The sequence below is a fragment of the Euleptes europaea genome, chromosome 13 (assembly GCF_029931775.1).
Source record: "Euleptes europaea isolate rEulEur1 chromosome 13, rEulEur1.hap1, whole genome shotgun sequence".
Taxonomy (NCBI): Eukaryota; Metazoa; Chordata; class Lepidosauria; order Squamata; family Sphaerodactylidae; genus Euleptes; species Euleptes europaea.
Genome location: NC_079324.1, coordinates 37830053 through 37842235, shown reverse-complemented (window position 1 = coordinate 37842235; position 12183 = coordinate 37830053). Strand labels below are relative to the sequence as shown.

General features: G+C 47.1%; 1 protein-coding gene across 2 annotated transcripts in view; it reads left to right on the top strand.

Moving 5' to 3' along the window:
• The first annotated feature begins 687 nt into the window (after window positions 1–687).
• The window catches only part of HTR2C (5-hydroxytryptamine receptor 2C), a 34729-nt gene continuing 23233 nt past the window's right edge, over window positions 688–12183 (top strand). For both annotated transcript variants that reach the window (XM_056859390.1, XM_056859389.1), the window contains exon 1: window positions 688–1226. In XM_056859390.1, coding sequence (XP_056715368.1) covers window positions 842–1226 — 385 coding nt within the window. In that variant the 5' untranslated portion in view covers window positions 688–841. The remainder of the gene's footprint in view (window positions 1227–12183) is intronic.

Sequence of the window (12183 nt, the reverse complement as noted above, 5' to 3'; positions counted from 1 at the left end):
CTTCACTTCATGATACATGGAATGATCCCAAATGCTTCCATTTAGGGCAATGGGTTATTTTTGACTTTCTTTGGATGCTTGGAATTGACTGGAATTGCCAGCTGATTGTAGAGAACATTCCAGAGGGGTAGCCGTGTTAGTCTGTTGCAGCGAAAAAACAAAAAAAAAAAAACAGACAAACAAACAAACAAAAAAACCCACAGGCTGTTTTATGATATCTTAAAGACTGACAAATTATGTGGCTGTGTGGCAGAAGCTTGTGTGAGACAGACAGAATTCACCTTTGAAGCACATATTGCCGTTCAACAATTCTGCCCAGAATTGTATCCCACCAAGCCAAGAGGAGCCTACCAGCCTTAAAAAGTGGTCCCCCAGTGGGTCCATAAATGTCTTGCCTAGGATGTGAAGCACAGAGCTAGGGAGGACCGTCAAGCAGCTGGCAAGCTGGAGAGTCATGGCTGGTGGTTGGAGGCAGCCATATTCAGCTTGGTGGGGTGACTGTTCGTTTATGATCCCAGCCATCAGTCTGCTCTGATGTCTATGAAAATGAAGAGCTTCTGTTCTTTCCTTTGCAGAATGTTGGCCTTGAGGGAGAGCTGGACGTCAAAAAAATCCCATCGCTTCTTGCTGGTTGCCCCTCTCAAGCCATGGGGCCCTGCTTTAATGGCGTTCCAGAAGAGTTGCACTCTGGCATCAGCAAGCTTTCATCCCCTGTGGAAGGTCAAGCACCTTGGTGACCCAGGGATCATGAGATCCAGTTGTTGCCTTGGACCTTCTGCTATTTGTGAAAGGTACTAGCGCTGAGGCGCTTTTAAGGAGCGTGGAGGATCCGTTGCAAACTATGAGTGCCATCAATGGGGCTGGAGTTCTCGTTGGCCTTACAACAGTGTCTGTCACACTGGACTTCAGCCAGCACAGCGGTCTGATGGCTTGGCCGCTGAGCCACAATTTGACTCTGAATCAGAGTTCCCCATCGTCTGATCCTCTGAACATCTCTGAGGGGGCAGAAGTCTTTCGGAAGTCCATCAGGGAGAAGAACTGGCCAGCCCTCCTCATCCTGATCATCATCCTGCTGACAATTGGGGGGAACATTTTAGTCATCTTGGCTGTTTCTTTGGAGAAGAAGCTCCAGAATGCCACTAACTACTTCCTGATGTCCTTGGCGGTGGCAGACATGTTGGTGGGAATCCTCGTCATGCCGGTGTCCCTCATCACAATTCTCTATGGTAAGTTCAGTTTGCCTTTGTTCAGTTTTGTGCTGCAAAATGGGAGGCAGCAACATTCACCAGCAACACAGGGAACTAAACAGCAGTTGTGCATCTCTTCTTTACTCCTACTCTGGTTTCGTGGCACAGATTTAGTCTTTTGAGGGGTGTGCTAGTTCTGTGCCCCTGGGGCGGGAAATAACATTTTGCTGTGAGCTGAGGGGCACTGTAAAAGGCAATAGGGCAGGTCATGGCAACTGTGCTCTCATGTGCACAAGCATACATGTACATAACAAAATCATACATGTAAATCATGCCTGTATATATGTGTGTGTGTGAGAAAGAGAGAGACAGAGAGAGAGAGACTTGGGAATGAGGTGGGAGCAGGGTTTGGGCTTGTCACATTAATGGATATTCTGCACATCACAGAATTTGCGAGATAAATATATTTGTGTATGTGTGAATGCCCTCAAGTCACAGCTGACTTATGGCTACCCTGTAGGGTTTTCAAGACTAGAGACGTTCAGAGGTGGTTTGCAATTGCCTGCCTCTGCATGATGACCCTGTTATTCCTTGGTGGTTTTCCATCCAAGTACTAAGCAGGGCTGACCCTGCTTAGCATCTGAGATCTGATGAGATCAGGCAAGCCTGAGCTACCCAGGTTAGGGCACATTCCCAAAACTTGGAGGGCTTTTTATAAACCTTTATCTCATGTGCTTTGGGTTTTTGCCTTCTGGCTTTTCCACTGTTTGGTGCTGCCCTCTTGCTGTCTTTAGAACTGCAACAGAGCAGTGGGAATCTAGAGGAGGTTGCTATAGTCTGGGCACTGGGATCTTGAAGGAGGGGTGCTGTCCCAAGGGTGGGGCTGTAGAGCACACAGAAGGTGTTGGGTTCAGTCTCGAGCTCGAGTTGAGGGAGTTATCTGGTTGAGAGCTTGAAGAGCTGCCACCTTGGAGAGCTCCGACTGGTTGGGGGCAATGCTGGGATAAGAACCAACAGTCCAGCTCCAGCTAAAGTGTCCTCCTGTATGGTCTATGCCTAAGGATGGCTCCTCATTGGCCCGAGCTGCTGCAGGCCTTGGCTACAGAACTTTGTCCTTTCTGACTATGAATTCTAGTGTTCCTTAGCCTCATTGCTGAATTCTGCTTCCCTCTCTCTCCCACATCCCACACCTATCTCAGCCTGCTGCCAAAATGCTGCCTTGAACAATTTTTTCCAGTACCCTCCCTCCACCACCAAACACTGACCACAGTGCCCTCCTGTGTCCTTTGGGCCAAGACCCAAAAGATCATAAAATTAGTTCCTGTGCACCCAATGGAACTTTGAATTTGTGCATCCCCGTCCACAGCCTTCCCCCACATGCTGCAAGAGAGAATGTGTTTGGACGTTCAAAACACTTTTTGATATGGCCTAGGCTGTTAAAAATCCCAGGCAAGTCTTTGGGGTGTACCAAATGTGGCTCTTTGGATTCCAGCTTGTGTTTCAACCCACACTTCTACCCAGGGAGTGCTTGCCAGCCTTCTGTAGCTCCCAGTAATGCCATTTGTAAAGAAACAAAGAACCTCCTGCCTATGCAGGGATTACAAAAGCCAGTTGCTCCAAAAGTACGAGCCGAGTGACAAATTAGTTATACTCCCTTCCATGGTGACCCTTTTCCCTCCCCAGGATACACCTTCACAAATGTCATTCTTTCCTTTTGGAAGCACAGTCATCCATTGCACATGTCTGGCATCCATATGGGTCAAGCATTGACCCACACCCGAAAGACTGTTGAAGAGCTTACTGTCAATTCCTGCTGCCATTTTCTCCTGTTAGTGCATATGTCTGCGTGTCTGTGGTTTGCCATCCACTCTCAGACCTTTAGTACAGTCTGTCGGGCACACAATAGTCATGTGGTTCTTTTGGTTGGTAGGAATTGCAAGCGTGGCTCACCACAAGTCATGGAGTAAGTACCACTGATCAACCAGCAACTCCTCACTATGAAATGAGAGCAATTGCTCCAAAGTACCAACCTTTGCCTAATAACCTCCTACTACTACCTGCAGGTGTTTTGAAGCTGGCTGTGGTTTCTGACAGTGCTAGACTAGGCAGAGTTACTCCAGTCCAAGTCCACTGAAATCAATGGGCTTAGACTGGAGTAATTCTGTATAGGATTGCCCTCTGAGTGTGTTGTACATTTTTAAGGTCATTTTCACACGTCTAGAGGCAAAATGAGACTAAGCTGCCATCTCGGACCAAGGTGCATTTCTGACTTCTGTTTTAATAACTACCTTTTCAATCTGAAGGCCTCTGATTGTGATGCGGGTAGTGTTTACATGGACATTAATACCTGTTGTAGTCTAAAAGCATTTCCATACCTAAACTTTCACATTATTGTTGTTATTGCATTTTCATGCTCTAGGAAGAATGAAGGCTGGACATTTTTTACCTCTGAAGCAAAACAAAGTGGGAAGATTGTCCATTGCCCCTAGTGTAGAACAGGCATGAATTCTGAATATTCCTTTGATTCTTCTCTCTCTCTTGCAACCCATGCGTGGTCTGTTGTCAAGTCATGTCACTTCTTCCTTTACAGCGGTGCAAAAAATACAGCCCCTTTTCTTTGCCCCTCAGTGCAAACTCTGGTTCATGCTCTGGCCTCCTCTTGCCTTACTTATTGCAACCTCTACCTATCTGGTCTCCTGCTGTCACAACTCAATCCTGGGGGCAGATTGGCCATTAATGCCACCGGAAAGAGTCCTGGTGGACTGATGGGCTGGTGGAGCCCCCTGCTGGGGCCACCTCACCCTGGGACCACCCTCCCTTTGCCAGGGTCACCCCAGCCCAAAGAGAGGGGTGGGTGCAAGCTGGAGGCATGGGAAAGGAGGACTTGCCATGGTGAGTGATGTGCCCACCCACCCCAGCTGTGGTGGGGGACAGGAGGGGCCCACCAGGCCTCACCCAATCCCACTTTGCCTCACCCTGCCATGCTGCTCACTTTGGCTGGGAACCTCCTCCTTGGGGATGACTGGACAGGCTCGCCCTCCCTCCTTGGAGGAGCAGGGCTAATGCAGGTTAGGTCAGGTCCCTTTTCCAGGGCTGTTTCCCCCCAGTCCAGCCCTGCTCAAATCCCCTTCCCCCCTGTCCAGCATTCTGCCACCCTAATCATTCACCTCTCTTGTCATTCTGTCCATGTGATGCCCTTTTCTTAACTCCCTAACTGGATTCTGGGGTGCTCTGGATCAAGTATAATGTCTTAATAGTATAATGTCTTGATAGGAGAGGGGCTGTGCCTCAGTGGTAGAGCATCAGCTTGGCATACAGAAGGTCCCAGGTTCAATCCACGGCATCTCCACTTAAAAGGACGAGGCAAGTTGGTGATGTGAAAGGCCTCTGCCTGAGACCCTGGAGAGCTGCTGCCAGTCTGAGTAGACAGTACTGACTTTGATGGACCAAGGGTCTGATTCAGTGTAAGGCAGCTTCATGTGTTCATGTGTCTTCATCCTTAACTTTTTACCATATGGCTTTGCTCCCCGTTGTCTCTTATCCTAAGACATCTCTCCCATAGTGTCACTCCACCAGCTCCAAACTCGCAACTATCCAAAGCTCTTCTGCTTCCTCAAATAATGCGGCCCTTTCTCCCTTATGCCTAGCAGTGCCTCCCAGAACACCTGCGCGATGCAGAGCCTCTCTCTCCCCCTGCAAATCCCATCATTTCATAAAACCCCAACCCTACGCACATTTAACTGGAAGGAGCACCACTTCTTCCCCTCTCTAATTTCACCTCCCTCCACTCCCTCAGCTAAATTTTTGATTATTAGCATCTCCTCAGTGCAGTGGTTCTCTGTAAAGCCTCATGCACGTTGATAGTGTGATCTGAATAATACACCGCTGTAAGGAATGGTGATAATTTCAGTGTATGAAATGGCAGGCAATTCAGTTCTTGGCACCATGGTGCTCATGCTTAAGCATGGATCAGTGCCAGATAGGAGATGCGTTCACCCTCCTGTTTGGAGACATCCCCAGGGAGGGAGCTGAACCCTGAGCAATGGCAATTCAAGCAACTCGTTTAACATTTTTTAACAAGGCATCTGCCAAAGTCATAGACAGAGACTGTGACTTAAGAAAGGAAGGTATCGAAAAACTGGGTCTGACACTGGTAAGTAGGGACAGTTGTTACCCGAATTGCTCTTTAAATGGGGAAATTAGCTTGAGCAATCGGAAACTACAATATTTATATAGCAAGACCAACCAACTATACCAGAGCCCATTCTGTGACCTTAGAATAAAGACAGAGGCAAAAGGATTACAAATTAAGAGAGTTTATGTAGTTCACGCATTCAATATAGCACTACACACATACATTCAAAAAATCTAGGAATAACAGGTGGTAGGAAGAGACTTTTGCTATGTGGCAGGCAGATTAAGGGATATACTACACCTTTCCAGTAGAGGAGTTGTCCGTCCTGGGTTCCAGTAGGCTATGGGGGATAAAAAGGGGACAGGGGGAACCCTCTGTGTGTTCAAGCAAGAATGCCCACTCCGGCAGAATGCCAGGCAGTATGGAGGGGAAGGGCCAAGGGATCGTCTGGACTTTCAGCAGCTCAGTTATACTGTTTTATGGGGTGGGGGGAAGGTGATTGGATTACCCTCCGAGGTTCCCAGGTGACAAAAGGTGACAAAGGGCCTTAATGGTCAGCTGCCTGGGTGGGGTGGTGACAATTTTGAAATCTATTGTAAACACAGTGACTTGCGCAACCCCAGGAGAAACCAGCAGTCTCTGGTTGATGAGATTAGCGAACTGACACAAAGGTGTGATAACGATTCTCAATGTCTGTCGATGGCTGGTTAATCATTGCTGATGATGCAAGGGGAGGGATGTTGGTGCAGGCTACATGTCTGGGCATCTTCCCTGACATGGTTTCTGCTGGAACAGAGATGCTCAGGAAATTGAGTCCCTCTGGCTCACTGGAGAGGTTGACCTTGCCCCTGTTTCTCAGCTGCCAGCTGCTCCGGATACACAGGAGTGGCTGTGTCAGTTTCACTCGCGTGCAAAAGCCTTCCCCGTAGTATTTAGGGGCTAGGCGTGCGGCTGGAACAGTGGTGGCCTGCCTCTGTTTGGGTTGCCATGACCAGCCCAGGAGATTGGCAACCTGTTTCCTAACTCAGTATTTCACACATACTGAATAGTGCACTTTCAATCCACTTTAACGATAGTTTGCACACAGTAAAATCCAGCTGCAAAGTGCTTTCAGAGTGGACTGAAAGAAGAAGAAGAGTTGGTTTTTATATGCCGACTTTCTCTACCACTTAAAGAAAAATCAAACCGGCTTACAATCACCTTCCCTTCCCCTCCCCAACAACAGACACCCTATGAGGTAGGTGGGGCTGAGAGAGTGTGACTAGCCCAAGGTCACCCAGCTGGCTTCATGTGTAGGAGTGGGGAAACAAATCCAGTTCACCACATTAGCCTCCGCGGCTCAAGTGGAGGAGTGGGGAATCAAACCCGGTTCTCTAGAGCAGAGTCCACCGCTCCAAACCACCGCTCTTAACCACTACACCACGCTGGCTCTGAGTGCATTATTCGGCATGTGTTCAAGTGCCCTTGGAGTGTGTGACACGGTGGTCAGACAGAAAAAGCTGCCTGGCCCCTGCAAATATGCTTGTGAGCCCCTGGTTTGCAGGGCTGCTTCTCACCCTTTAGAAACTGTATTTTTTCCATCTTAAAAAGGTTCCCTCTGCATAGACAATTTTCGTGTCCCTTTCTGCACAATACACCTTTGTGTGTGTATCTGAGTCAGGATACAAAAACTAGATGAAATCTTCATGCCTAAATTGAACCTTTGCTCTACAGGCTTTTGAAGGGAGAAGGCTGGGATATTTCTGTCTGGAACAGCTGGAAAAACAGAGTTGCCCTTACCTGTAACTGTTGTACATCGAGTGGTCTTCTGTGCAGGCACGCATGGGGACTGCGCTTGCACAGGCCAGCCACGGAGAACTGACCAGAAAGCTTTTAGGAGCTTCAGAACGCCTGGAGCTCTCCCCCTCCCCTCCGTCCCAGGCCGAGAGCAAGCCGGCTTCCCGCCCAACTGTCATGTGATGGAGGGAGGAGGGGCGCTCCCCCCTCAGTTCTCCCTTCGCCGCCGTGGAAGACCACCATAGCCACAAAGCAGTAGCCCACAGCGGGGAAAGAAGGGAGGGATGCGTGCCTGCACAGAAGACCACTCGATGAACAACAGTTCTGAACAACAGTTACAGGTAAGTGCCACTCTGTTTTTCATCTTCGTGGCTTCTGTGCAGTCCCGCATGGGAGAATAGCAAGCTCACCTACCATGGAGGTGGGTGTGGGCTTGTCACCTAATTAAAAGGCAACTCTCCCAAACAGCTGTTTCCTCCCTGGAGACCTCATCTACAGGGCAATGCCAGAGGTATGTGGATCGAAGGACCAGGTTGCCACTTTAGAGAAGCCTCAGAAATCTGTCATGGCAAGGAAAGCAGCGAAAGAGACATGAGCCCTGTTGCAAAACTCCTCCATATGGAGTGGGCAGCATAGTTCAGCATTGCTATAAACACAAAGTCTTGTAGTGTCCACCCATCCGGAAACAGTTTCCAAAGAAGCTGCTGGTTCAGCCTTCCGTGCACTAGACCAATAGGTTGTTTATGTGCTACATGGAACCTGAAGGACATGGTCTTCAGGCACTTGATTGTATGAAGAGATTGCTCAGTTAGCGACAGAGGATTTAGAAGAAAACAGGTTCGGCAACGGGACCTTACCCAAGGTCGAACTCCAATCTAGGTAATACTACCTTAACCTGATGGAAAGTGATCACAGACCAATAAGTTAAACAGGTTAAATGACAGCAACCAGAAACACCACCTTAGTGGATAAAAGAAAAACAGGTTAGACGTTGCCATTATACCGAAGGTTTAAAGCATAAGGGCATTAGCGTAGGAAAAAAATTGACTAGCCAAGTCCCTCAAACCATTAGCAAACTGGTGTTGCAAATATTGAATAAGAATTAATCAGGAAACAGAGGGCTGAGATGACCACCAGATGTGCTTGACGGGAATAACTGCCAGGCTAGTATCATTTAATGAGTAATGACACACCCCTTATAAAGGTGAAGTAAGAGGTTGCAAACCGTCTGACCCTGATCCTGAAGAGAAGACCTTTCTAAGTGAAAGAAAAGACATAAGTCTCTTAAACAGAACAACTATCATGGTTATTTTGTGCTATAATCCTTTCATATTTGGCACATTTGTTACATAAAACCATTTTGGCAAAAAGGAAATCAAATCCTGAAGAGAAAAACTTTTCTGAAGTAAAAGCAAAAGCAAAAATCTCTCAAACGTAACAACAGTCATTATTTTGTGCCACACTATTTCTACATTTGGCACAGTTGTTAAATAAGATTATATTGGCAAAAAAGAAATAAAATCCTCTATCAGCTGGAGATCAGTTGTAATAGCAGGAGATCTCCAGATAGTACCTGGAGGTTGGCAACCCTATCTATAGCCTGTTCTTTCTGCTTCATCACCAGCTCCTCTCTCCCCTCTTTCCTCCAGTTGCAAATTTTGCATGCAGGAGGCTAAACTTACGTTGGGTGGAGTGGGACTTGCTGCTGCAATGTTGTCCGTAACAAATATACCCTATGTATGTTCACCCACCCACCCTTGTCCTAAAAGAGCTCCCGAATCACACTTGCATTGGGCTTCTGGTAATATGCCTATTCTTCAGACTTAAATTGGTTAAATGGCACATCATGAATCAACTTAAATTTCTCCTTTACAATGCCCCGGAGCTCTTTGTTGAAGTTTAATTATGGATCTTTCTAAATGGCTTACCGTGCTGTGAACGTAACATTTATTAATGAACCCTCTCGTAGTGGAGGAACAGCTGAAGGACTACGGCTGGGATGAGGAACATTCTAGGATGTTTCCAGACTATAGAAGGGACATCGCAGAAAATGTTGTCGATAATAAGGGATTAGGACTGTGATCAGGTATAGAAATGACACTATACCTGTTGGGAGAAGAAATGCCCGAAGATCGCAGAGCACCATATCCATATGCACCAAAGAAGCTGTCATATGCAGAGCCAGCCCATTGGTCCGCCAAGGTCAAGCAATGAGGATGCAGCTCTCCTGGTCATTGAGCAGAAAAGAAGAAGAGCTGGTTTTTATATGCCGACTTTCTCTACCACTTAAGGAAGAATCAAACCAGCTTACAATCACCTTCCCTTCCCCTCCCCACAACAGACACTCTGTGAGGTAGGTGGGGCTGAGAGTGTGACTAGCCCAAGGTCACCAAGCTGGCTTCATGTGTAGGAGTGGGGAAACCAACCCTGTTCACCAGATTAGCCTCCATCGCTCATGTGGAGGAGTGGGAAATTGAACCCGGTTCTCCAGATCAGAGTCCACTGCTCTGAACCACTACACCACGCTGGTTCTCAAAGGTCCTTTTGAGTACCTCCTACCTTAAGTGGAAATACCAAGAATTGAACCTGGGGCCTTCTGCATACAAAGCAGAAACTCTACCACTGAGCCAGAGACCTTCCTTGTGCTACAAAGAACCACCAGACTTTTAATAGAAGCGAATGGTCCATGGAGTCCTGCCAGCAGGGTCTCCTCTTCTGGTTGCTCGTTCCTTTATGGGGGAGTCTAGCCTCCCTGTTTGAAAGCCATTATTCCAGGGAACTTCGACCCCATTCCCAGAGATAAAATGCTTTGCTGAGGAAATCCAGTTTCCATCACTTCAGTCTAATGAACCCAATTAAGCATTTTTCACATTACACATTGCTTGGTTGCTTGGTTCCCCTCCAAAGGCTCGCCTTCCCTTTCCTAATATGCTAAAATAGTCCAATTGCACCACGCGCCCATTACAAAGCAACTGATAATAAGTGGCACAACTCCAGCCTTTGCCAATTAAGTTGCTGCTCTCTGCAACATTTATCAGTTAACCTTCTTTCTTTTTTTTTAATGTCTTGCACTAATGGACAACTTACATTTGACAGCCTAGAATGTTTTCTGTAGCATTTAATTCCTAAAGGGCTAATTAAATAAGTGTGTTAATTAATAGATGGCAAGTTGGGCAGTGAGCAGATGAAAAATTAACTCTTGGTTTGCCTTGGCTGGAATCATATTTGAAACCTCTGTTTTGGACATTGAGAATTGAAAGAAGGAATTCTGGAATTGGACTAAGGTCTGGACCCTCATTTTATTATTTTATTTTATTTACTTAAGTATGTATACCCTGCAGAGACCCAAAGCATCTTACACCAAAAAATTTGCTACATAAATAGACCAGTACAAATCAAGTCAATAACAACCACAGCCCTCCCTCCGCCAACCCACTGAGGCACAGACCTTAAAGAAATTAACCTTGCTGAGGACTGGGGAAGCAACTCTGATTTCCCCTGGTGTCTCTTCTCATGGGCTGTGTACTGTGGGCCCCCAGGGCTTTCCTGTCTGCCCCAACTTAGGAGGAGACCATTAATTTAAATAGCTGTGTTTACTCTGAACGCTTTTCCGCTGTGGTAATTTATATCATCCCTACGGTATTTCCCATCTGTCCTCTCATTACTCTCCAGGGAAGGTGAAACTTGGCAGTTCTCTGAAGCAGCCAAGGAACGCTTGTTGTGGCTGCTTGCTTCTTTCTACGTGCTTCCTCGGTTGGCTTTTTTTGTTTTTGCAAAGGAAGCATCCACCTGGGACTGGAGGCTGGTGGCACAACTGTTGATAGGTGGCTTTCCTAGCTGTTTTTTGCCCACTGGTCCTGTTTCTTGGTCCAGAGAGGGACCTTGGCAGCTGTGCCTAGCAGCCTGCTGCAGAAGGGCATGAGCTGGCACCCGTTTCAATGGCAGAGTTGGCCCAGGCTGGTCAAGAGTGCATGGGGAAGAAAAGTGCAGAGCAGAAACAGCTGCTACTTCAAGAGCAAGCAGCATAGAAATGGCCATGGAGGACGCCGGCCGGCTGGCCTGTGAACTGGAGACTGCAGCACAGTCCTTTGTGCAAACTTTTAAAAGGCCCCCAAGATGCATTTTGGGGCAATGATGTTATCTGCAGATGCTGTGTGGCGACAGGTTGGGTTGGTTCTCCACCATCTTTATTAAGCTTTCACTTTGAAATCTTATTCCTGCCTCTACTAGAGGGGAGAGGAAAAAGAAAGAATTAAGAAGGGCTCATGGGTGCCTCAGCAGGGTTTCTGCATGCCAGAGTTTGAAATGCAGATGTTTAGAAAACTGGTAGCTCCTTTGATCCTGGAGATCCTAGCTTTTATTTTTAAAGAAATGAAAATGCTTCTAGTTCTCATGGTCATGGGGGAAAATACAAGGGATGAACACAAAGCTTCTGTGTATACTTTTCCATGTTGTCAGAGACAGGGGTTTCTGACCCACCACATCCTTGTAAGAATGATTTGATTCCCCTGTCCACAAACTTGGGACATAGGAATAAATCTCCTTCTGATGGTTTGACAGAAACTGGGTTTGGATTCTCTCACACACAGTAGAACACACCAATAAAAGCAACCTGCCTTACTGAAAATATTAAAGAAAAGGTTCAGGCTTAGGCACAAGGCAAAGGACAAGCAGGGACAATAAAACAACAAAATCTAGCTTCCTAACATACAGCAGGTTTCACTGTCTTCAAATCAGCATAAGTGGCAAAGCAGCAGGTAGGAGATGCAGCAAGATGGTCCCTGGCCCATTACTGGTCCCGATAATGTTATTGGGCCAGGGTTGGAAAAACTTGTGCTAGATGGTTATAGGCTAACTTTATAGGAAACTGGACCATTGACCCGATGACCAGTATAAGCCCATCAGGAATGTGATCCAAAAGATGATTTTTGAAGAGGATCAAGATTCCCCCCTCCCATTTGACATCGGCTGAGAGGCAAACATTTCCGGTTTCAAGAGTGAATCCTGGGGTTGTTTGTTGCATGGCCATTTCTGCCTAAGGTGCCCCCCCTCCCCCCGTTGTGTCTCATTGTGGGAATGATACCT